This window comes from Callithrix jacchus, chromosome X (genome assembly GCF_049354715.1).
Source record: "Callithrix jacchus isolate 240 chromosome X, calJac240_pri, whole genome shotgun sequence".
Classification (NCBI taxonomy): domain Eukaryota; kingdom Metazoa; phylum Chordata; class Mammalia; order Primates; family Cebidae; genus Callithrix; species Callithrix jacchus.
Window position 1 is genome coordinate 131,926,230 of NC_133524.1, and position 26,874 is coordinate 131,953,103.

The following is a 26,874-nucleotide window of genomic DNA, read 5'->3' on the forward strand; positions in this document are numbered from 1 at the left end:
AAAGAATCTTGGGGTGAATATGCCAAGTGGACATCTGATATCCCTCAAATTGAGGCTAGGAAAGTACATACAACAGAATTAACTTGTAGCATTCATCAGACTATGCCTCCTTAGGGAAACCAAGTAGGACAGTACAACTAAGAAGCAGACATACACAGACCTCTGGTCCTCGTGGATGAAATTCCAGCTGCCGCCATATTACCAAGACCTGGTGGAGCAGCTGACAAGATGTTGTGAGGTGCTAGTTGGCCGTTATTTACCTTTGCTTCAGGGATATTGTGAGTGACTGCAGCATCTGGAAACGGAATGAAGTGGTTGAGCTGTGAGGTAAGTGCTTATGTCACTGCCACATGTATGTCCTTCTGACAATGAGATTTAAGAAATTGTTCCATCACACAAGAGGCTGTATCAGGTGGCGATCTGAGACCCTTCAAGTTTAGGTCGGAAAAGATAATATAACCAAAGCACCTTTTTCCCTGCATGATACTGCATGTTTATGGAAACCAAGTAGCACAACGTAGTTAGTAAACAAACATGCAGAAATCCCTGGTACTCGGCAGCTGAATACCTGCTTCTGTGAAATTCCTAAGCCCTGCTGTAATAGTTGACAAGAATTCATGAGGTGTTGTTTTGTCACTTTTCATCTTTTCTTCACAGACACTTTGAGCAATGGTAAAACCTGCAAACCACATGAAGAGTTTCAGCTGTGAGCTAAGTGCATTATATCAGCCCTATATAGACCCCAGAGAGGTCTATCTCTCTGACGCTCAGTTTTCAGGAAATTATCTAATAAAGCAGGGGAGGATATGCCAGTTGGCCCTGTGAGAACCCTCCAATTGATGCCACCAAAGTATATGCTATAAAACCACCTTCTACCTTTCATGAAATATGCAATCATATGGAAACCAGTGATGACACTACAACTAATTAAGAGACATACACAGATCCCTGGTACTCATGCATGGAAGAGCAGCTGCTACCATAAGACCAAGCAGTGGTGGAACAGGTGACATGAGATTACCAGTTTGGGATGGGCCATTTTCCATCTTCTCTTCATGTACATTGTGAGAGATGGTATCATCTGGAAACCAAAGGAAGATTTTGAGCTTGAAGTAAGTGAATTACGTCAATGCCACCGGTATATCCCACTGATGATCAGTTTCTGGGAAATTATCCCAAAAAGCAAAAGAACACATCAAATGATGATCTGCAGCTCCTCAAATTGAGGCCAAGGAAGACAATTCACAAAACAACCTTCTTCCCTTCATGGCACTATGCCTGCATATGGAAACCAAGGAGGACAGTACAAGTAAAAAATGAACATACACAGATCCCTGGTACTCAGTGCTGGAATACCAGCTCCTGCCATATTAATAAACCATGCTAGAATATTTGGCCAGACATTTTCCTGTTGCGGTTGGTCATTTTCCATCCTCTGTTCATGGACATTGTGACTGACGGTGGCATCTGGAAAACAAATGAAGAGGTCAAGATAGGAGTAGGTGCATTATGCCGCCCCCACAGGTATATCCCTCTGATGCTCAGCTCCTGAGAAATTTTTGCACAAATCAAGATGACATGAGCGGCATCTGGGACCCCTCAAACTGATATCAAGAAAGATAATACAACAAGATCTCCATCTCTCCTTCCTGACAATATACATGCATATGGAAACAAAGTAGGAAAATCCAACTAAAAATTGAACATACACAGACCATCGGTACTCATGGCTGGAATAGCAGCTCCTGCCACATTAGTAAGTCCTATTGGAGCAGTTGATGAGATGTTGCCATGTTGGGGTTCGCCCTTTTCCATCTTCTCCTTAAGGACATTATAAGTTTTGGTAGCATCTGGAAACCAAATGAAGAGCTGTAAGTGTATTATGGTAACCCCACAGGTATATCTGTGCTCAGTTTCTAGGAAATTATGTCACAAATCAGAGGATATACCAGGTTGCCATCTGAGACCCCTGAAATTGAGGCCTGGAAACATAGTATAACACAACCACCTCCTACCTGTTTTGACACTATACATGCATATGAAAACCAAGTAGGACAGTAATACTAACAAACAAACTTACCCAGATCCCTGGTACTCATGGATGAAATACCAGTGGCTGCCATATTAATAAGTCCTGGCTGAAGTGTCAACAACACGTTGTCAGGTGCTGGTTGGACATATTCCATCTTCTGTTCATGGACGCTGTGAGTGATGGTAGCGTCTGGAAATCAAAGTAAGAGGTTGAGCTGTGAGGTAAGTGCATTAGGCCAAATCATAAGTATATCCCTCTGATGCTCACTTTCCATGAAATTATTTCATAAAGCAGGAGGATATATAAGGTGGTGTATATATCTGGGGCCCCTCAGATTTAGTTCAGAAAATATAATACAACAAAACCACCTGCTTCCCTTCAGAAGGCACTATGCATGCTTATGAAAAGCAAGTAGGACAGTACAACTTATAAGCGGACATATAGCGATCTCTGGGACTCATGGCCGGAATAGCAGCTGCTACCATATTACAAAGCCCTGTGGAATCAGTTGACAAGACGTTACCAGGTTGGGGCTGGCCATTTTTCATTCTCTCTTCATTGATATTGTGAGTGACGGTAGCATCTGGAAACCAAATGAAGAGTTCAACCTCTGAGGAAAGTGCATTATGTCAACCCCACGGGTATATCCCTCTGGTGGTCAGTTTCTATGAAATTAACCCATAAAGCAGGACATATCAGGTGGAAAATGAGACCCCAGAAATTCAGACCAGAAACAATAATAAAACAAAACCACCGTCTTCCCTGCATGTCACTGCATGCATACGGAAACCCAGTAGGACAGTATAACTAGTAAACAAACATACGCTGATCCCCAGTACTCAGGGGTGGAATACCAGCCCCTGCGAAATTTATAAGCCCTTCTTTAACGGTTGACAAGAATCTATCAGGTGCCATTTGTTCATTTTTTATCTTCTCTTCACAGACATTCTGAGTAACAGTAGAATCTGGAAACCAAAGGAAAAGGTTGAGCTGTGATGTAAATGCATTATGTCAGTCCCACAGGTGTATCCCGCTGATGCTGAGTTTCTACGAAATTATCTAAGAAACAGGGTAGGATATGGCTGGGCACGGTGGCTCACGTCTGTAATCCCAGCACTTTGGAAGGCTGAAGCAGGTGGATCTCGAGGTCAAGAGATCGAGACCATCCTGTCCGACACGGTGAAACCTGTCTCTACCAAAAATGCAAATATTATCTGGGCGTGGTGGTGCATGCCTGTTATCCCAGCTACTCAGGAGGCTGAGGCAGGAGAATCACTTGAACCCGGGAGGTGGAGATTGCAGCGACCGAGATAGCATCACTGCGCTCCAGTCTGGGCGACAGAGTGAGAATCAGTTTTGAAAGAAAAAAAAAAGAGAGAGAGAGAGAGAGAGAAATAAAAAAAGTGAGATAATGAGAGGAAGGAAGGAAGGAAGGAAGGAAGGAAGGAAGACATGCGGCCATCTGAGACCCCTCAAATTGAGAGTAGGAAAGAAAATACAACAAATCCGACTTCTACCATTCATGAACATATGCATGTAAGGGAAACCAACTATTCAGTACTACTAATTAAAAGACATACACAGATCCCTGATACTCATGGATGGAATACCAGCTGCAGTCATATGACCAAGGCATAGTGGAACAGTTGACAAGACTTTATCAGTTTGGGGTTGGCCATTTTCCATCTTCTGTTCATGGACATTTTGAGTGACAGTAGCATCTGAAAACCAAACAAAGAGGTTGAGCTGTGAGGTAAGTGCATTATGACAACCTCACTGGTATATCCCTCTGATCTTCACTTTCTAGGAAATTATCTGATAAAGCAGGAGCAGACATCATATAATGATTCGAGTTCCATCAAATTGAGGTCGGGAAAGATAATTCCCCAAAACCACCTTCTTCTCTTCATGACATTACGCATGCATATGGAATCCTAGTAGGATACTACATCTAATAAACAAACATACACACATCTCTGGTACTCATCACTAGAATACCAGCTCCTGGCATATAAATAAGCTGTGACAGAACATTTGACAAGACACTATCTGGTTGCAGTTAACCATTTTCCATCCTTTCTTCACGGATATTGTGATTGACGGTAGTAGGTGGAAACCAAGTGAAGAGGTTGAGCTCTGAAGTAAGTGCATTATGTCAACCCCACAGGAATATCCCTCTGATGCTCAGTTTCTAGAAAATTATCTAAAAAATCAGGAGAGAATATGCCATGTGTCCATCTGATATCCCCCAAATGGAGGCTAGGAAAGAATATGAAACAAAACGACCTTCTACCGTTCATGAAAATATGCCTGCTTATGGAAATCAGGTAGGATAGTACAATTAAGAAGCAGAGATACACAGATCTCTGGTCCTCGTGGATGAAATTCTAGGGGCTGCCAAATTACCAAGACCTGGTGGAGCAGTTGAAAAGACAGTATGAGGTGCTGGTTGGCCGTTATTCATCTTCTCTTCATGGACGTTGTGAGTCACCGCAGCATCTGGAAACCAAATGAAGTGGTTGAGCTGTGTGTTATGTGCATTATGTCAACCGCACAGGCATACCCCTCGGAAGCTCAGTATCTAGGAAATTATCTCATGAAGGAGGAGGACATACCAGTTAGCAATCTCAGAACCCTAAAATTGAGGCCAGAAAAGATAATACAACAAAATTACCATCTTCCATCATGACGCTATGCATGTATATGGAAACCAAATAGGACAGTATAACAAGTGAAAAAACTTACACTGATCGCCGAAACCCAGGGATGAAATACAAGCTGCTGTCATATTAATAAGCGCTGATGGAACAGTTGGGAGGACATTATCGGGTGTTGGTTGGCCATTTTTAACCTTTTCTTCACAGACATTGTGAGTGACGCTAGCATCTGGAAACCAAATGAAGAGGCTCAGTTACAAGATAGGTGTGTTTTGTCCCATCATCCCGGAGAGACAGCTATGTATGAATCAGTTTCTATGGAATTATTCATTTCACGAAACAGAAGGAATTACCACATTAAAACATATATCAGGTCAGATTACACAATAAAACTACGTATGTATCTCCTGGCATAATGATGGTATGTAGTAAGTATGACAGTAGAATAAACATTCACAGATTTCTTGCACTCATCATTTTGTATCATCTTGCTGCCTGTTACAATTCTCACTTGATATCGCTTTTATAGTTCACCTATACATGCCATGCTGTGCGCAGCAGGAAAGCCAGACTAAGTGAGGCCTTGTTAAATTGCCTCCTTTCTACCTCAAATATTCTGAGAAAACAGAGGTGGCTATTGGAGTTGAACACTCTTATCTCCACTCCATCGTCACACATCCCAAGTTTTTACGTGATTCTACAGATCCTCCCCTTTTGTCTGGAAAAGTAACATTCCTTTTACTCCAGGTCTGTCACCTCTTTCATTTATTCATTGTCTGTGGCAGGCGGCATGCCAGGAGCTGGGGATCAGCAGTAAAGAGGACAGAGAGCAACGGTCCCTGCCTTTGTGGGACTCATATCACTACGGGGCAGTCAGACAGGACATACACAATGAGGAAATGAAACAAGCAGCATTGGGCTGGTGTCTGGGAAGTAGTCCACAGGCCTGAGGGAGACAGCAGCAGAGGGAGCCTCAGGGGCTCTGGCTCCTTGGGCAGAGCCATCTGAAGAAGTGCCATTGGACAGGGCTTGGAGGAAAAAGCAGAGCCTCCTGTGCAGAGGCAGAGGGAGAGTTCCAGACTGCGGTGAGGCCAAGGGTAGGGGCTGGAGTGGGAATGGACCGGGCACTACAGGGTGTTAGACAGAGGCAAGAGAGCCAGGAGGAAATGGATGGGACCCTTGTTAGGAGAGGGAGAGTTGAGGATGGGGTTTTAGGAGGGAAATGGCATGCTGACATTATTTTCTAGCCACAGGGTTAGAGAGTATGCTACAGATGAGGGAAGATTAGAAAGAGAGCTAAGAAGATGTTGTACTACCTTGGTCAGCGATCACGGCAGTGTGCACTGGAGGGATAGAGGGAAATGGTGGGATGCAGGGTTTATACTGGGCATTGACTGCTGAACTTGATAAGAGATTGGAAATGAGAGAATAATAAAAGAATGATAAGAGAAATCATAAGTGACTTTAAGTATTTTGGGGTGACCTACTAAGTAAAAGTATACCAGGGATGTGCAGGAGGGGTTAGGCAACCGACTACGGAAGCGGAATGCTGCCAACTCTTCCTGATTCTGGTTCAGTGACCTTATGTCGACAGCTTGAACTAGGCCATGGTGGGATTATTTGTACTGTGGACAGCTGAAAACTCTAAAACCAGGACTTCTGCATCCCCCATACCTGTGATCAGCTGCTTGTTACACCTTTGTGGATGTTTCACCTAATGGACAGTGTCTTTATCTGAAACAGTGAAGGCTGCGAGTAAAGTGTTTTTGGAGAGAGGGAGGTCAGAAATTTGAACTTGCAGAGCTGGTTCAAATGCAGATGCCTATTAGACACCCTATAGAGATACAACACGTGTAGTTGTTTATGAGTTTGGATTTCAGGAGCAAGTCGTAGCCTAGAAGTTTAATGGTGACAGTTCTTGAAGTGTGAATCATTTAAAATTCTAAGACAGCATGACATCACCTAAGGAGATAGGATATTGAAGAGAAGAGAGGCTAGGATCAAGTTTTGGTGCCCTGAAATATTTAGAGGTAGGAAGCAAGAGGAGAAAAACAAAAAAGGAGAAGGAAAACGAGCCCTTAGTAACAGAGTAAGAAATCCAGGTGTCTGGGGACCCAAGAAGTTTTCCGTGCAGGAGGGCGTAAACAACTGTGTCACATGCTGTTGAGGAATTGATGTCAAAGTGCCACAAACATGGCGACCTTGATGGCACTATTTTCATTGGAGTAGACTAAGAAGAAGCCATATTGCACTGGGTTAGAGAGGTGTGGACAGGCGGAAAGTGAGCAGACCTGTCCTCTTGTTGTGCCCACCACCTCCTTCTGCCTCAGGAACCTGCTTTATTCATCTCACGCTTGCAGCAACTGCAAATTGTTGCACCTAATTAGAACCTTGCCCTTCCACTTGCAAATGTGCTCATATCTGTTCATCCTTCAAGGACAAGGCCACAAATGTTCTTTGACACGATTGAAGCCCAAAGATTGCATTCCCCCTCAGCTTCCTGTTGGTGTAACCACCGGGACGTACCCTGCCTTGTCGTAGAATAATAGCGTCTCTTGGATTTTCTGGAACGTCTCCTTTTCCTTCGATGCCTTCTTGCAGCCTGATTTACTTTGTCACTCCTCATTTGCTGAAAAACATCAGTGAACATATTCCATTAAAGACAGATACAACCATTGCAAAGTCACAGTCTTCATATGCATACACAGCCATGCATTTATATCATTAAGTTTTAGCCAAAGGTCAAAGATTCATCATCACACACGATGCTCCCAGAAAAGGCAAGCCAACTATAATGTAGTTTCAGTGAAACAAGCGAAGGCAAAATACAAGGTGTTATGCAAAGTCAAACATGGTACGGTCATGATTAATCAGAGTGCTTGGGGAATGAGTGGCTTTCATCAACCAAGACAAGAAACATGCTTATCTCTCTAATGTAGTACACATAATTGTCTCTCAGCCCTTGTTAGGGGACAAAAAAAAGCAAATACCGTTTTTATTTTTTAGTTGTTGAACGTTACTTATTGACAAATACTGATTAACACTTTATTCGATAATATATGTAGACAGTGAAAGGTAACATCGATGAAAAAGATAAATTTTCCCACCTCCAACCTTATGGAGACTCAAATATGTTCATTTTGGAGCCAGGCAGGGGCAGGAGGTGCTTTGAAATATTGGTGGTAAATAAAACATGAAATTGAAGGATATACTAGGTTAACTAAAAGGTCCTGCCATCAAAAGATAACCCGAGAATATGCTCCTGCCTACTTAGAATGTACTATTTGGCACTATTTCTACTGAAACTATATCAAAATATTGAAAAGGAGGGACTCCTACTACATTATAGGAGACCAGCATCATCCGGATACCAAAATGTGGCAGCGATACAGCAACAACAAACACTTCAGGCTGTGTTCCTGTTGAACAATAACGGAAAAAATCCTTAATAAAATACTGGCCAACTGAATCGAGCAGCACATCAAAAATCTTATCTACCATGATCAAGTTGGCTTCATTGCCAGGACTCAAGGTCAGTTCAGAATAGGTAAATCAATAAATGTAATTCATCACATAAATAGAACTAAAGGCAAAAACCACATGATTATCTCAATGGATACAGAAAAGGCCTTTGATAAAATTCAACACCCCCTTATATTAAAAGCTCTCAGGCCGGGCGCGGTGGCTCAAGCCTGTAATCCCAGCACTTTGGGAGGCCGAGGCGGTTGGATCACGAGGTTAAGAGATGGAGACCATCCTGCTCAAAATGGTGAAACCCCGTCTCTACTAAAAATACAAAAAATTAGCTGGGCATGGTGGCGCGTGCCTGTAATCCCAGCTACTCGGGAGGCTGAGGCAGGAGAATTGCCTGAACCCAGGAGGCGGAGGTTGCGGTGAGCCGAGATTGCGCCATTGCACTCCAACCTGGGTAACAAGAGCAAAACTCCGTCTCAAAAAATAAAAAAAGCTCTCAAAAAACCAGGTATTGAATGAACACATCTCAAAACAGTAAGAGCCATATATGACAAACTCACAGCCAATAGCATATCGAATGGGAAAAAGCTGGAAGCATTCCTCTTGAAACTTGCACGAGACAAGGATGCCCTCCCTCACCAGTCCTAAACAACATAGTATCAGACGTTCTGGCCAGGGCAATCAGGCAAGACAAAGAAAGAAAGGGTATTCAAATAGGGAAAGAGGACATGAAGTTATTTTGTTTGCAGATGACATGACCCCATATATAGAAAATACCATCATCCCAGTCCAAAAGTTTCTGAAGATGATAAGCAACTTCAGCAAACTCTCATGATATAAAATCCATGCGCAAAAATTGCTAGCATCCCTATATACCAAAAACAGGCAAGCAGAGAGCCAAATCATGAATGAACTCCCATTCAGAATTGCTAAGAAAAAAAAAATATATATGCACACGTATATTCACTGCAGCACTATTCACAATAGCAAAGATGTGGAATCAACCCAAATGGCCATCAATGATAGACTGGATCAAGAAAATGTAGTACACATACACGAGGGAACACTATGCAGCCATAAAAAGGAATGAGATCATGTCCTTTGCAGAAACATTGATGGAGCTGGAAGCCATTATCCTCAACAAACTAATGCAGAGAAAGAAAACCAAACAGTGCGTGTTCTCACTTTTAAGTGGGAGCTGAATGATGAGAACACACAGACACATCAGGTAGGGCAACACACACTGGGTCTTTCTGGGGGAGGGCTGGGGGGAGAGAGTACATCAGGAAGAATAGCTAATGGATGCTGGGCTTAATACCAAGGTGATTGATTGACAGGTGCAGCAAACCACCGTACCACACATTTACCTATGTAACAAACCTCCATATCCTGCACATGTACCCCAGAACTTAAAATAATAGGTGAAGTAATAACGAATATATTCCCGCATTAAATAGGAAAGAGTATCAGCATATATTTCAAGAAATACATATAATATATATATATATACCATGTAATATATAGAACGTATATAATATATAATTTTGATTTTAAAATTTTCCAAAGCATTTTCACATCCTATAAAAGAGGAGCTGAGAATGTGTGAAGACATTTTTACTGAACATTTACTACCCTCCAGGTACTGTTCTAAATGCTTTGCATGTATTAACTCAATCCTTGGCCAATCCCTATGAGTGAGGTGTGATTCTTATCTCTTTCCTTAAGAAAGCGAAAATAAAGGCACGGAAAAATAGGGAAGAGTCTAATTAATTGAGGAGTGGGAAAAAATATAGACTCTGGAGTCACAAAGATATGCGTTCGAACCCTGGCTCTATCTCCTATCATGTGTCACGTGGGGCAAGCCATTTGACCACTGTCAGCCTTGATTTCTCATTAAAGGCGAGATAGTAATACACATCTGCAGAACAATTATGAGCATTAAATGTGATCATTAAAAACATCAGCTCCTAGTCCAATGAATCTACTCTTGGACCAAAAAGTTCCCATTTTATGTTCACATGAGAATTCCTGTGTCATATTCTTAGCTTTTAAATCAAGAGAATTAACACATATAGTTTATATTCATCTTTCCACTGAGAAAATACTTATACTAAGAATGTCACAATTAGGGCAGAAATAGAAAGTTATCTTACCTGGCCATCATTTGTAAGCACAGAGCCAACAGTGTGACGTTTTCCAGGTGGAGTTGGCTGACTCGTTTGAAGTGGAGAAACCGGCATCTGCAGATATGTCTGATAATTATCTCTGTGTGTTACTAGAACACTTTCATTTATACCTGGAACATAACTGGCACATAAATTGGCACTATACAGCTGAAATATATGATCCTCCTGAGAGCACATGATCACAGACTGTTTTAGCAATGGGTGCCTTGGTAGCAAACAGAGTTTAGAATCTCATATCTAGAATCTATATCGTGTTCTGTGATCTATAAATCTCACTTTATCTAAGTGATGACTCACGCTACCATCACGACTTCCTGTAGGTTCACACCACTAGGTTAAACAAATCCCTTATGCCTCCAGCTTAGTTTGAGAACAGAATGACCTTCCTTATGCCACCATCCCGACTAAAAGATCTATAATTCTAAATAGTAATACTTAAATATTTAGAATGCCAATTTTTGTAATTCCACAAGTTCATCTTTTCAGGCTTAAAGGAGAAGTATGTATTAATGAGCACATACACTTTCCTAGTTGTCCTACCTGCCCATCATTTGTAAAGCCATAGCCAACTGTATGAAGTTGTTCAGGTGGAGAAGGGTGTAGGCTACATGGCATTCTCTTACCTTCCAGGGAACGCTGAGTAGCGGGCCTAACCCTCTTTGGAAAATTTGATGAAATCTACAGATATTTTCCCCTGGAGAAGTACCCTTACACACAAACTTGGTGTGCAAATTCAGAAGTGTGACCAGCCTAAGATCCGATTAGATTAGTGGACAGGTGACCCCACACAAAATCACCAAATTAGCGGTAAAGAGGGTTTATAAACTGCTGCCAATTATCCTGGATATTATCAGTTTGGTGATTTCCATATAAACAAGGAATTCTCTGCCAAACTCACAGCAGTAAGCAGTGTGATATAGTATTTGTGTGTGCAATCTCTGGAATCTGACATACCTAGATTTTGTCACTTTTCCAACTGGTTAAACCTGAAAGAGCTACTTAAATGTGCACCCTAAGATTCTATTTCCGTAAAATGGGCATAAAACAGTACCTAACTCATGGTGCTCTTATAAGGATTATCAGAGATAAAGCACAAAGAGGATAGTGAATGTGCTGGTTGATACATACTTTGAAGCTTAAGAAAAATAAATTTGTGGGATTCAGTGAAAATGAGAAGTCTAAATATTAAAAAAAAACAAACTGCTCATGCAATAAACACCTTCTTACAAACTAGATTTATATTTTCAAAATTAATAAAACCTGGTACAAAAAACTTGTCTGGTTTCAGCATACCAAATTTCCTTCTGGTTAACTGGTCGAAAATGACTACTACTTGGCAATATCATAAGCATTTCTATATGTTTAAGGATTCAAATCCTCCTTTATGAAACAAACCATTTGTTATTCCTGAAGTTTTAAACTGATGTATTTAATACAAGCAAGCAGAAAGAGGGGAATGATGAAAATTAAAGAAAATCAGTGAAATAAAAATCAATGAATTAAAAAATTGCTTCACAGAATAGCTGAGAAAAAAAACCTAACTTATCTTTTAGCTTGACTGACCAAGAATAAAAGAAAGGACTACACAGATTACCAAAATCAAGAATGAAAAGGGTGTTATGAATACTGACCTTACAGAAATTAAAAGGGGCCAGGCGCGGTGGCTCACTCCCGTAATCCCAGCACTTTGGGGAGCCGAGACCAGCGGATCACCTGAGGTCAGGAGTTTGAGACCAGCCTGGCCAACATGGTGAAACCCTGACTCTACTAAAACACAAAAAATTAGCCGGGCGATATGATGCCACCTGTAGCCCCAGCTACCCAGGAGACCGAGACAGAAGAAGTGCTTGAACCAGAAAGGCAGAAGTAGTTATGAGCCCAGATCGCGCCACCACCCTCCATCTTCAGCAAAAGAGTGAGACACCGTCTCACGTGCACACACACACAAAGAAAGTGAGAAATTTAAAGACATACATTATGAACACCTTTATGCCAACAAATTAAACAACGCAGGTGAAACAGAGAAATTCCTAGAGAACAAATTACTGACTCAAAAGAAATAGAAATTTGCAATAGGACTATAGCATGAAAAGGTATTTAATTAGTAATTTTAAATCTCCCCACAAATGGAAGGCAAGCCGAGGTGGTTTCGCATGTAAATTCTATCAAACATTTAAGGAAGAAGTAATACCAATACTTAGCAAAGGATTTCAAAAGAATAAAAGAGGAAGGAACACTACTTCATTCTATGAGGCCAATATTACCCTGATATCAAAGCCAGACAAACATATTATAAGATGTTTTTGCCCGTCAGCTCCAAATTCACCCTTTGATTCCGCTGTGTGAGGTTCCGCGTTCCTCTGCCTATGTCCGCCGTACTGCCGATACCGAAGGCTGCGCGTAAAGAGGGTTAGAGTTAGCGAAGGGCGGGGACGCCACGCTTCCCGGTTCTTCCGGTTGGCGCCGGCGGTCTCGCAGTGCACGAGGCTTCACTTCGGGACTCTGGCCCCCCCAACAGGCTCCCAGTGTTCGGCTGGGGCGGGGCCCGCGGTGGCCGGCAGCTTCCCTGCCTTCTGCCTCCCTTGAGCCTTACCAGATTGGTGCTTCTGGTGGGACGCCTCCCAATGAGCATCACTCACAGGCATCCGGGGCACACTTCCCATAACTCCCAGAGAGCAAGTTTCTAGAAAGTTCCAGCAGTGGGGAGGCGCCACAACTTCTCTGCCATTTTGGGAAGTGCAGCCGCAGCTCCTCTGGCAAGGTCAAGACTTCACGACTACGTAAGTGGGCAGTTTTTCCCTGGATGCTTTAATTTCTCCCCAGAATGTGTCCTTTTTCCTAGGAAAGCTTCTTTTCTGGCGTGTTCTTTGTCCGGTGAGTGGTACGGCTTCGCTGTGTGGACACTACCATGGGCGCGTGTGTCAGCTGTCGGGGAGTCTTTTCCTTGGACACCCCGTCTCGGTTATGTTGTGGGGCTGGGGAGCTTTTCTTGGGGACTCCCTCTTAGTGATGCGATGAACTTTTCCTGTGCAATGACTGAACCCAGGGGTGGGGACCCTACATTGGTCGCCTGTGTCACCTTCGGGTGCGGCGGTGTTTCTTCCCCGCTTGGCCACGACCCTGCTGGGAGACTCTGCCTTAGGGACTCTGTCTGTGTTCGGGGCTGGGGTGAGGGTGGCTGTCCTGCGGACACATGATCACTTCACTCTCTGTCGCGGGGTTTATCTCAGCCCACGAGGGACTCTTCGCTGGGTGCTGATGTCAGCCGTGGGGCACATTTGGCCTTGGACGTTGCTCACTCTCAGCTAGGATGTGTTGGCTTTTCTTTGGATCTGTTTATCCCCGATTGGGACGCCTATCGGATGCTTTCTCTTGGTGCTGGGTTTTTAAATTATTATCTGTGGGTGCTGTCTCCCAGTGCTGCGAGGGAGTGGGGTGCTGTTTCTTGGATTCTCTAAGCCTATGGTGGGACTCTCAGCGCTCTGTGTCAGCCATGAGGGAGGCCACCTGACCTTGGGAGCTCTATCTGGCCCCGGGTTGGGGTGCTTTTCCTCCGTTGGTTCTCAGTCGTGAAGGAGCTCTTTCCCCGGGAACTATCTGACCTTTCAGCCGTACCCATCGGGTGTCAGTCTAGGAAACATTTCCTTCCAGAAATGTTTGAAGGTTCCAGATGCACACACTGGGTGTGCAATTAGTCTTTCATTTCAGCCACTCTGATGGGTGTGCAGTGATCTCTCCTTATGTCTGCATTTGCAGTTTGGGGCTGATTAATGAGATTGAGGACCTGTTTTTTTTTTAAGGGTTTATTTATTGAGTTTTGATTGTTTTTTGAGACGAGGTCTTGCTCTGTTACCCAGGCTGCAGTGCAGTGGCACCATCTCGGCTCACTGCAACCTCGACCTCCCAGGCTTGATCGATTCTCATGCCTCAGCCTCCCGAGTAGCTGGGACTATAAGTGCATGCCGCCAATTCTGGCTAATCTTTGTATTTTTTGGTAGAGACGGCGTTTCGCCAAGTTGCCCAGGCTGGTCTCGAACCCTTGGGCTCAAGTGGCCTCTGCCTGCATCAGCCTCCCAAGGTGCCGGGATTATAGGTATGAGCCACTGTGCCCAGCTATTTATTGATTATTTTTAGAGCACTTTTTAAATGTGTTTATTCGCCATTTAAATATGTCTTTTACGAAATCCCTTTTCAGCTCTTTTCCTCCAAATTTTATCGAGATACTTGTATTTTAAAAATGGATTCATGGTTTACATATAAGTTCTGGGTTTCAGTTAGACACATACACACAGGCATATATGTACATGTATTAAAATACACACACAATTTTAGTATCTTCTACAAATCTGTTTTGCTTTTACACTATCTCAATATTGTGTTTTAGATGAACAGATTCTCTTAATTTCATTAATCAGTTTCTTGTTTAGGGCTGGTGCTTCCTATTATTTTAAGAATAATCTTTGCTTCGCCCAATGCCATGATGATAATATTCTAAGCTGTCTTTTAGATCTCCCATTCATCTCAAATAAATTTTCATGGAATGGAGTACAGTCATAGCCTGGGTATATTTTATGTGATGATTAAAGTCATATTTGAGTATGACTCTTATGAATGAGTACTCAGCTGTTTTCTGCACATTTTATTGCAATGTTTGTTTTTTAAAATTGATTTGTAGTTCTGGTTATATTCTGGATTTCACTCATTTTTTTGGTCAGATATATACATATATATGATTAATGTATATTTTTATATATAACCTAGACTATATAGTATATAATATGTAATCTACAGATATGCTTTGCTTTTTCACTCTCCTAAGACTGTCTTTTGAGGAATACAAGTTTTACATTTAGTTATGTCTAATTAAACAATGTATTCTTTATCATTAGTGCCTTTTTATCCTAATCAAAAATACCTTGGCCTATTCTAAAGCTGTAACACTAATATCTTATGTTTTCTACTGGATTTACTATCCATCTTTAGTAACGTTTCTGGAGTGGGATGGGGTAAGAGTCCAAGTTTGTATTTTCCCTGCATTTATGAAGTGCATTTTTTAAAAGCACTAGTCTTTCCACAGTGTTTTACAGGAGCTCTTCTGTGGTAAATCTAGCTGTTTTCCATTTCCAGATTCTTTCTGGCCTCCATGTCCTCTACCTTTAGTGTATTTGTCTGTCATTGCACCAATACCATACTGTTTTCATTACTCTACCCTTATAGTAAATCTCATGTTTAGTAGTGTATGTCTACAAACTTAGTTCTTTTTCTTAAATATTGTCTTAGGTTTCCCAAATATATATATTTTGAGACAGAGTCTCACTCTGTTGCCAGGCTGGAGTGCAGTGGCACAATCTCAGCTCACTGTGACCTCCGCCTCCCTGGTTCCATTGATTCTCAGGTCTCAGCCTCCAGAGTAGCTGGGACTACAGGCACGCACCACCACATCCAGCTAATTTGGTATTTTTAGTAGAGATGGGGTATCACCATGTTGGTCAGGATGGTCTTGATTTCTGGATCTTGTGATCTCTAGATCTCTACACCTCAGCCCCGCAAAGTGCTGAGATTACAGGCGTGAGTCACCGCCTCCGGCCAGCTTTCCCAAATCTTTAATTTGCATATGCTTCAGACAATTATCTGTTTGTCGATTTTTAGAAAAACTTTTTGTAAATATGGTAGAATTTTAAATATGATTGCTATGTCATTCTGAAAGAGTTAACAATAATGCCTCTTAATACTGTCTTTTCATTCCATGGAAAGAATATTTTTGTCCATATACTGCAGTCTTGAATTTCTCTCAGAGATGTGTTATAATTTTTGTGTACTGCTCTAGCACATTCTGATTAGATTTATTTCTAAGTATTCAATTTTTTTACTGTTTTAACGACATTTGAAATTTTATATTCTAATTATTTGTTGCTATTAATTATAAAGAAATATCATTGATTTTTATTATATCCAGTGACTTGAGTAAATTTGCTTATTAACCATAATGATTTTATACTTTTACATTTTCTAGGTACAGAACAATGTCATCTCTAAATAATGACAGTTTTCTTTCTTTTAAGATTTTAAACCGATTCATATTTTCCTGATGTTACTGCACTTTTTAGAACCTCCAGTAAATTGTTTAACGGATAGTGGACACATTTGTCTTGTTTTCAAACTCAGGAAGAAAATCCTGATACTTCACTATGAAGTATGGCATTTACTATTTTTTGTGTGTATGCATATGCTTACCAAAATATGCTTACCTTTTTTTTCTAAGAGGCTGATAGTTTTTATCATGAATACATTTTAAACAGTGACCCATCTATAATAATGATCATGTGGTGTTTCCCTGTATTTTTGTTGTTTTTAATGTGGTGCATTACATTTATTGATTTTCAAATGTTAAATCATTCTTGTCTTTATACAGTATACTCCACCATGGCTGATGGAGTTCTTTTTAAGCACTATTGTATTTTATTTGCTAACCTTTAGTTTAGAATTTGGGAGTCTGGGTTCAGGGGTGATCTTAGCTTGTAGTTTTGGCTTGATCTTGTAGTTTTTCTTTCTTCTGATGTCCTTGTCAAATATTATCAGATTTGTATCAATCTCCTAGAATGAGGACAAAGAAAAGGAATTATTTTTCCTAGCAAGTGTTGATACAGATTAGTTTATCCATCTTCAAAGAGGTAATAACATTTTTATCTACTTTTGTTTGATGAGAGCTGCTTATTCTGAAAGCATTCTGATTGATTCTGGTTGTACCATTTTTCTTCTTCTTTTTCTTTCTTTTTTTTAAATTGCATTTGGGCTCTGGGGTACATGTGCACATCATGCATCCTGCAGGATAGTTGCATAGGTATATATATGCCATGATGGTTTCCTGTCTCCATCCCTCCGCCCCCCATGTCACCTAGATCAGCATTTCTCCCGGTGTTATCCTTCCCCATCCACCCCTCCCCCTTCGCTGTCCCGCTGCTCCCCTCCACTCCCCCACCTAGCCATGTGAGTGTTGTTCCCTTCCCTGTGCCCAAGTGTGCTCATTGTTCATCACCCACCTGTGAGTGAAAACATGCGGTGTTTGGTTTTCTGTTCTTGGGTCAGTTTGCTGAAAATTACGGTTTCTAGATTCATCCATGTCTCTTAAAAAGGACACAAACTCGTCGTTTTTTATGGCTGCATAGTATTCGATGGTGTATATGTGCTACTTTTTTTTTTTTTTTGTCCAGTCTATCATGGATGGGCATTTGGGTTGGTTCCAGGTCTTTGCTATTGTAAACAGCACCACAATGAACATACGTGTGGGTGTGTCTTTATGATAGAATGATTTATAATCCTTTGGGTATATACCCAGTAATGGCATTGCTGGGTCAAAATGGAATTTCTATTTCTAGGTCCTTGAGGAATCGCCACAATGTCTTCCATAATGTTTGAACTAATTTACACTCCCACCAACAGTACAAAAGTGTTCCTTTTTCTCCACTTCCTCTCTGGCATCTGTTGTCCACAGATTTTTAAATGATTGCCATTCTAACTGGTGTAAGATGGTATCTCAATGTGGTTTTGATTTGCATTTCTCTAATGACCAGTGATGATGAGCATTTTTTCATATGTTTGTGGGCCGCATATTTGCCTTCTTTTGAAAACTATCTGTTCATATCCTTTGCCCACTTTTGAATGGGTTGGTTTGTTTGTTTGTTTGTTTGTTTTTTCTTGTAAATCTCCTTTAGTTCTTTGTAGATTCTGGATATTAGCCCTTTGTCTGACAGGTAGATTGCAAACATTTTTCCCATTCTGTTGGTTGCCGCTTTACTGTGATGATTGTTTCTTTTCGTGTGCAGAAACTCTTAAGTTTAATTGGATCCCATGTGTCTATTTTGGCTTTTGTTGCCATTGCTTTTGGTGTTTTAGTCATGAAGTCCTTGCTGTGCCTATGTCCTGAATGGTGTTGCCTAGGTTTTCTTCTAGGGTTTTTAGGGTGTTAGTTCTTATGTTTAAACCTTTAATCCAGCTGGGGTTAATTTTTGTATAAGGTGTAAGAAAGGTTTCAGCTTCCTGCATATGGCTCGCTTGTAATAGAATGGAATTTCCCAACACCATTTATTAAACAGGGAATCATTTCCCCATTGCTTGTTTTTGTCTGGTTCATCAGAGATCAGATGATTGTAGATGTGTGGTGTTGCTTCCAAGGCCTCTGTTCTGTTCTATTGGTCTGAATCTCTGTTTTGGTACCAGTACCATGCTGTTTGATTACTGTAGCCTTGCCAGTATGGTTTGAAGTCAGGTAGCATGATGCCTTCAGCTTTGTTCTTTTTGCTTGGGATTGTCTTGGCTGTGCAAGCTCTCTTTTGATTCCATATGAAGTTTAAAGTGGTTTTTCCCAGTTGTGTGAAGAAGATCAGTGGTAGCTTGATGGGGATAGCATTGAATCTATACATTACTTTGGGCAGTATGGCCATTTTCACAATATTGATTCTTCCTAACCATGAGCATAGAATGTTTTCCCAGCTGTTTGTGTCCTCTCTTATTTCCTTGATTTGGTTTGTAGTTCACCTTGAATAGATCTTTTACATACTTTGTTAGTTGTATTCCTAGGTATTTTATTCTCTATGTAGCAACTGTAAATGGGAGTTCACTCATGATTTGGCTCTCTATTTGTCTGTTATTGGTGTATAGGAATGCTTGTGATTTCTGCACATTGATTTCGTATCCTGAGACTTTGCCGAAGTTGCTTATCAGCCTAAGGAGGTTTTGGGCTGAGATGATGAGTTCTTCTAAATATACGATCATGTTGTCTGCAAGTGGGACAATTTGACTTCTTCTTTTCTTAATTGAATGCCCTTTATTTCTTTTTCTTGCCTAATTTCTCTGGCTAGAACTTCCAATACTATATTGAATAGGAGTGGTGAGAGAAGGCATCCTTGTCTAGTGCCAGTTTTTAAAGTGAATGCTTCTAGTTTTTGCTCATTCAGTATGATATTGGCTGTGGGTTTCTCCTATATGGCTTTTGAGGTGTGTTCCTTCGATACCTAGTTTATTGAGAGTCTTTAGCATAAAGGGCTGTTGAATTTTGTCAAAGCCCTTCTCTGCATCTATTGAGATAATCATGTGGTTTTTATTTTTGGTTCTGTTTATGTGGTGAATTACATTTATAAATTTGCCTATGTTGAACCAGCCTTGCATCCCGGGATGAAGTTTACTTGATGATAGCGGATAAGCTTTTAGATGTGCTTTTGGATTCGGTTTGCCAGTATTTTATTGAACATTTTTGCATCAATGTTCATCATGGATATTGGTCTGTAGTTTTCTTTCTTTCTCTTTCTTCTTTCTTTCTTTCTTTCTTTCCTTCCTTCCTTCCTTCCTTCCTTCCTTCCTTCCTTCTCTCTCTCTCTCTCTCTCTCTCTCTCTCTCTCTCTCTCTCTCTCTCTTTCTTTCTTTCTTTCTTTCTTTCTTTCTTTCTTTCTTCTTAGCACGCATCAAAATTAGGTTCTTTTCCTGAAAACAGAGTGTTTGTTGAGACTCGGTAAATCTTGGCTCATTATTAAAAGTCAAACTAATGATTGAAGTTCTTGATTGTATTGATATATGCAGACTGTTTGTCATTTTCTGATTGTTAGATATTTGTCATGAATGGAAAATGTTCATTGATGTTTTTCAGGACACAATCACGGATTAAAGAAGAGAAGGTTGCTGCAAAACCTCAAAATGCATTTAAACATCCCAGGGAATGTGAGAGTTCTTCATCCCAGAAAAGGCAGAAGATGGCCCTGTTGGTAAGGAAACGAGGAATAGGAGATGGCCTTATTGGAGGCTCTGCCACGTCTAAAGAAAAGAGTAAATAAGCCTGTCCTCACCTCCTCTTCATGCTGTATCCAGTGCAGTCAGTCTCCTGCCTCTTCCCCTCCACTGAAACTGTGCTTGTCAAGATCAACAGTCTTGGCCGACGTTGCCATCAATTTCTCAGCAGCGTTTGAGAGTTGTTCACTGCTTCTTCATGGAAAGCTTCTAGGATTTCCGTTTTCCACAATCTTCTTTTAAAATGTATTGTCCTTATTGGTGAATCCCGACCTTTTTTGTTTTCAGATGGAGTTTCTTTCTTGTAGGCCAGGCTGGAGTGCAGTGGCACCATCCTGGGTCACTGCAACCTCCGTCTCTGGGGTTCAACTATTCACCAGTCTGAGCCTTTCGGGTAGCTGGGGTTATAGGCACCAGCCACCATGCCCAGCCAATTCTTATATTTTTAGTAAAATGGGGTTTCGCCATGGCAGCCAGACTGATCTCAGATTCCTCACCTCAGGTGATCTACCCACCTCGACCTCCCAAAGTGCTGGGATTACAGGCATGAGCTACTGCACCCCATCACTCTGTTTTTCTACCTTTATTTTTCTTCTCTTCTGTAAATCCTGTAAAAATTTCTGAATCCCAGAATTTTTCTCTCTCCTTTTTATCCACTGTGCCATGGTCAGTCACTGAGCTACAGTGACATCTCCATGTTTCCCATTATTGCCCCCATCTAACACACACCCTCCAACCCTGCAGCCAGGTCATCGTGTTGGCATGTTAATGACATCATGTCGTGTCGCTCCTGAAAACCTATCCTCAACTCCCCTAAGCACTCAGAACAGACTGTAAACCAGCTTTGGTCTACGAGGCTCTAGGTGGCCTGACCTCCGTCACCCTCTGCTAACACGGGTCCCATCCATCCCCTGGCTCTCTCTGTTTCTGTCCTTCACCCCATAGTGCCCAGTCTATCCCCACTCCAGCCCCTACCCTTGGCCTCACTGCAGCCTGGAAATCCCCTTCTGCCTCTGCACAGGCTGCCCCACTTCTTCCTCCAATCGCTGCACAAGGCCACCTCCTCAGAAGGCCCTGCCCAACCAGTAATAGCCCCTGTGGCTCCCTCTGCCGCTGTCTCCCACAAGCCTGTGGACGGCCTCCCCACCATCAGCCCAATGCTGTTAATTTCCTTCGCTCATTGGGCACGTACTGTCTGACTGCCACATGAGGATGTGAGCTCCACAAGAGCAGGAAATGTTGCTCTCTGGTAGTTTACTGCTGATCCCCAGCTTCTGGCATGCTGCCTACCACAGACGATGAATAAATGAAAGAGGTGACAGATCTGGAGTGAAAAGAACGTAACGTTTTTGAGACAAAGAAAGAAGGATGAGGAAGATCATACACTAAAATGGATTTTTGGTGATGGAGTGCATATAGAACTTTCAGCACTAATGGCTGCCTCTATTTTCTCAGAACATATTTGATGTAGAGAGGAGGCAGGTTGAGGTGTATCCAAGTTGTCTGGCTTCCAGCTCAGTAAAGCACGGTGGGTTGTATGTCAATTTGAGAAGTCATGATGTCAAATGAGACGTGCTGCTTTCACCTAGTAAAGCATAACAAGCTGACACTAACCCATGAGTGCCAGGGACCTGTGAATGTTTGTTAGAGTTGTACTGTCTTACTTGGTTTCCATATGCATTCATAGGGCCAGAAAATAAGTGGTGGTTTTACTGTATTATGTGTCCTGGCCTCAGTTCGTCAGGCCTGGGGTTTCCCCCGGTACATCCTCCCAATTATGAAATAAATAATTACCCAGAAACTGAGGAACACATAGATGGACCCAGAGGGCTGATGAAACACACATATCCCACAGCTCAACTTCTCAGTTTGGTTTCCAGATCTGTCGTTCGTGATGTTTATGTGGAGGGGAAAGAACATGGTGAAACTCCCAACTGATGGCTTTTTGTCAAAATTTGTTCCGCCAGAGCTTAAGGTAGGAGTTGGTATTCCAGCCAGCCAACTGGATTCTCGGATTGATGACTTCACTGGCTTCAGCAAAGGTGGGCTGATGCAGAAACCTGGTAGAAATGCACTTGTAGGAGTCATCATTACCAGCACTTTCTCTGCAGATGACCTAAAAGTCACAGAAATACTCCCTTTTTCAAGAATCCAAAAAGATATTAATGCTGAAACAGAAGGCAAATTAATGAAGGAAATTCTACATTACTTTGGAGAAGTAAGTAATATAAGAATGTCTGTTTCAAAAAAAAAAAAACTCCACGAAGTCTCTCTTTTTATAATTTAGAAGATGTGCATGTTATCTGCTGAGGCTCATTCTTTGCCAGAGTTGAGATTGCATATAATTTACAGTGGTTTTTCTGTTCTTTGACTAAAATATAGTACAACTTCTCTTTTTCTTTTCTTTCTTGGTTATTGTTTACAAGAGTTTCATTCCTATGTACATGCAGGTGTTTGTTTATTTATTTAGTTTTTGTATGAGCTGGCATCTTTATTTAAGCATTTAAAACATTTAGCCTATGAAGCATGATTGCTGAGGTATAGTTTAACCAAGATTCACTTTTATTCTTCCTTATAATACTGAAGTTTATTTTTTTAACATCTTCAGAACGTGAAAAAAAAGTCAAATTGCCTGAAGGACTGCAAACACCTGTAGAAGTCAAGGGATGCTATTTTGAATCCATCATCAAGGAAGCAGTCAGGTGGGCAGAACTAGGAACTGCTCAATTTCTTTAAGTACTTGGGCTCAACACAGTACTGGGCATGAGCGTGGGGGAACAGCCCGTGCCTCAAATTTCGCAAACCCTGGCCTTCACTTATAGTTACGGCTATCTCCACAGTTACATAGGTTAATGTTTTCTGAATCTAACTCCTTCTCCAAAGCCTATGGAGACTTCCCTTCTCACCATAGTCTGAGGTAGACATTGTCCCTCAATTGACACTCCTTGTATTTGCTAGATTACCTCTTTTTTAAAAAAAATGTGTGTAGGTACATCGCAGATGCATATATTTCTGGGGTATATGACATAGTGTGATACAGACAACAACGTGTAATAAACACAGCAAGGTAAATGGGGCATCTATCACCTCAAGCATTTATCTTTTGTGTTACAGATAATCCAATTATACTCTTGTTATTTCTAATGTACAATTGAATTATTACTGACTATATTTACCCCGTCATGCTTTCAAATACTACATCTTACTCATGCCATTTTTGTACGTATTAATCATCTGCACTTCCCCCCACCCCACTAACCTTCCCAGCCTCTGGTAACCGTCATTCTACTCTCTATCTCCGTTAGTTCAGTTGTTTAAAATTTTTGCTCCCACCAATAAGTGAGAACATGCGAAGTTTGTCTTTTTGTGCCTGGCTTATTCCACTTAACGTAATGACCTTCAGTTCCATCCATGTTGTTGCAAATGACTGAATCTCATTCTTTTTTATGGCCGAACAGCACTCCTTTGTGTATATGTACCGCGTTTTCCTTACCCATTCATCTGTTGGTGGACACATAGGTTGCTTCCAAAGCTTGGCTACTGTGGACGGTGCTTCAATGAACACAGGAGTGCAGATATCTCTGCGGTATACTGACTTCCTTTCTCTTGGGAGTATACCCAGCAGTGGGATTACTGGATCATATGATTGCTCCATGTTCAGGTTTTCGAGGAACCTCCAAACTGTTCTTCATAGTTGTCATAGTAAATTATATTCTCAACAAGAGTGTATGAAGCTTCCCTTTTCTTCACACCCTCGCCAGCATTTGTTATTGCCTGGCTAGACTACCCCTTACCATGCAGGTGCATTTCTGTCTCCATGCTGACTGTTACTTCATCCTTCTATCTCCCACAGTGCTTCCTACAGCATAGGTTCTTTGGCTCTCTTTTGGTTAATGACACGTCTCTTTCTTTTCAGGTATATGAGCGGACACTTAATTCCGCACCTTGAGAAGAAACTGGAAGAAATGACATGTGGCTACTTGTCCAAGAAGGAACATCAGACCCTAAATGCATAATCTCTTTAATGATTGAGGAGAAAAGAGGATCAAATTGCTGTTTTCTACAATCGAGCAGGATATGGCTGAGGCCTCCTAGCATGTGTTAGTGAATAAAATGGCCTCCCAGAGGCTAAGAAATTTCTGTCAGTAAAAGTTGGTCTTTTTCCCTAAGCATTTCATTTGAAAGGATAACTTGTTTGTTCGTTGGTTGATTTTCCCACCTGTGCTGGCAGATATTATTAACCCATTAAGTAAATACTATTACAGTCGTGGTTTCTGTAGCAGCCCACATTGTGGTAGCTGGTATTTATAACTGCCTTCTTTCACTCCCCATTTTTCATTTCCTTTGCCTTGAGATAGCATGTCAGCTGGTCATGGTGCCTGGCCTGGCAGGGTGACTCAAACCTTCATTATGAAGAGTCTGAACCATTAGATGTCCTGCCCGGATGGGGTTGCTGTAATTTTCCATTAACTCTAATCACAAAACACAGGAGAATTAAGAAGCTGTCTAGACATATAAGACATGCTCTTTCTTAGCCCCTAGTATATTAGGAACCCCATCTCCCTTTGATTGTCAGTTTCCATCACTCCAGCCAGTAGTGGACCTCCTCCTTTGTCTTTTGGTTGAGAGGAATGAACAGTCCAAAGTGGTCAGCTTGCAGACACGACTTTTATTTGTTGTTGTTGTTGTTGTTGTTTTCTTTTGATTTTGAGATGGAATATCACTCTATCACCCAGGCTGGAGTTCAGGAGTTCAGTGGCGCCATCCCAGCTCGTGGCAGCCTCTGCCTCCCAGTTTCAAGTGTTTTCTCACCCTCAGCCTCCCAAGTAGCTGGGACTACAGGCCTGCACCACTGCGTCTGGCTAATTTTTGTATTTTTATTAGAGACGGGGTTTCATCATGTTCGGCAGGCTGGTCTCCAACTCCTGACCTCAGGTGATCTGCCCACCTTGTTCTCCCAAAGTGCTGGGTTTACAGGTGTGAGCCACTGCTCCTGGCCAGACACAGCTGTCATTTCAATGGAATCACTTTTGGTTCCCATGTTGAAATAATGTCTCAGTGTGTAAAATGTCCTCTAGTCCAGCAGAGCCAAAAGTTTTCTTCTTTACAGCAAATTTTGCTTCTTGAGCATAAGAGGCAACATTTTGCTACTAGATACCCAGGATTAATAGTGAGAAGAGGCCTGCATATTGCCTCCTTCATTCTTGAAGTCATAGATGTGGCTATGGGAGAAAGAGTTCCATATCTTTGATGCTGGGATTCAGCTTTGTCACTTTCTAGATTGTCAGCCAAGCCACACAAGGCCCTGTCACAAAGCTGCAACTACAACTCAGGCTTTGAAAGATCCTCCAATGTTCTATTGAGCCAGCCACTTTAGGATGGTAAAGAACATCAGGAGACGAGTGAAATCCGTGAGCATGATCCCATTGCCGTATTCATTTCCTGTAAAGTGGGTTTCATGTTTAAAACTGGTAAAGTGTGGGATACCACGATGGTGGGTACAGCCTTTCCTATTACCACAGTGTTGGTTTTCTTGAAGTACCATGGATAGGAATGAAAATCCATATCCAGAAGAGTGTCTATTTGAGCAACATCAAAGTGATGCTCTTTCAATTGTGGAAGCAGACCCAAGTAATCACAGTGCCACCTGGAAGCTGACTGACCAGTCTGGGACATGGTGCCATATTGGGGAATCAGCGTTGGTCTCGGCAGCTAGCAGGTTGAATAGTCAGCAGTTACTGTAGTAACATGGACCTGGTAAATGAAAGTTCATGTTGCCAAGCCCATGAACAACCTCTATCTCAGCCACCATAGTCATGATGCACCATGACTGCTTAGAAGATAGAGGGGTGCACCTAAGGAGGTATGGAAGTGGCTCAGGTAGCTTACTGTGGCCTCAGCAAAGACCGCAAGTATATGGTTACCTCAGTTCTATAACTTTAAGAAGTTAGACCTGCCAGTAACCCAAATAAGCTTGTTTGTCTCTGAGTCTTCAGTCAGCAGCCTGGTTGATACTTTGATTTTGTGAGATGCTAAGCAGAGAAACAAATCGAGGACGCCTGGATTTCTGATCTATGGAACTGCTTATATATTTGTGTTATTGTAAGCTGCTAAATTGGGGATAACTTGTTTTGTTTTTGTTTTTTTTTCTAGTCAACTGGTCACGGGGAACCCCACGTGAGACCACGTTGCGGGATTAGGGAAGCTTCTCTTTTTCTGGGCCCAATCCATGCTAGCAGGGTTTCAGTCACTTGTCAGTGGGTCACGGTACTGCACAACATTGAGGTATGCGCTAAAAGAAGCATCTATTATGCAACTCGTTTCTTTGCTCATTTAGTGGTATGAAAGTCAAGATGTAGGAACTTGCTGTTGACCTTATAAGCACCATCTTGACATGTGGGCCTACTAGATCATTAAACATTTCACTCAGTTAGAAGGCCCCTGGTTTTTTTTTTTTTTTTTTTTTGAAAGAAGGAGAGAAGGAAAGAAAGAAAAAATAGGAATGAAGGAGAGGAAGACAGAGAGGAAGAAAAAAAAGGGAGACAACAGGAATGTCGTTTTATTCTAAAAATGGGTATTGATAACCTCTTTTATGCCAATAATTGTGCTTAATAATGGCTGATCTGTATTTTCTTTAAACCTATGAGTAGGTGTGATGTGATACGGATAAGAATTGTATATTTTGTGTATTTAAAGTGGAGAGTTCTATAAATGTTTATGAAGTTTACTTGTTCCGGATCTGTGTTCA

The 26,874-nt window shown here is 41.6% G+C and overlaps 3 protein-coding genes across 4 annotated transcripts in view; 1 reads left to right on the forward strand and 2 right to left on the reverse strand.

Annotated features, from left to right (window-relative positions):
* LOC144581062 (uncharacterized) overlaps positions 1-26,874 on the reverse strand; it is a 133,913-nt gene that overhangs the window by 13,910 nt on the left and 93,129 nt on the right.
* Positions 45-13,566, reverse strand: LOC128930691 (uncharacterized). The gene is made up of 15 exons (XM_078364208.1): positions 12,943-13,566; positions 12,676-12,743; positions 10,317-10,403; positions 7,216-7,318; positions 4,778-4,918; positions 4,439-4,531; positions 3,613-3,753; positions 2,857-2,997; positions 2,556-2,615; positions 2,081-2,221; positions 1,716-1,850; positions 1,327-1,467; positions 569-679; positions 203-295; positions 45-55 (listed from the first exon to the last, which is right to left on the reverse strand). The coding sequence occupies exons 1-15, from the start codon at positions 13,010-13,012 to the stop codon at positions 45-47; spliced, it is 1,536 nt and encodes a 511-aa protein (XP_078220334.1). The 5' UTR covers positions 13,013-13,566.
* Positions 12,874-26,520, forward strand: LOC144581116 (cancer/testis antigen family 45 member A6-like). Of its 2 annotated transcripts, XM_078363472.1 has the most exons (5): positions 12,874-13,129; positions 19,990-20,165; positions 22,094-22,344; positions 22,735-22,828; positions 24,043-26,520. In XM_078363472.1, the coding sequence occupies exons 2-4, from the start codon at positions 20,093-20,095 to the stop codon at positions 22,780-22,782; spliced, it is 372 nt and encodes a 123-aa protein (XP_078219598.1). In that variant the 5' UTR covers positions 12,874-13,129; positions 19,990-20,092; the 3' UTR covers positions 22,783-22,828; positions 24,043-26,520. The 2 variants fall into 2 exon arrangements, with proteins under 2 accessions (XP_078219598.1, XP_078219599.1); XM_078363473.1 differs by lacking the exon at positions 22,735-22,828.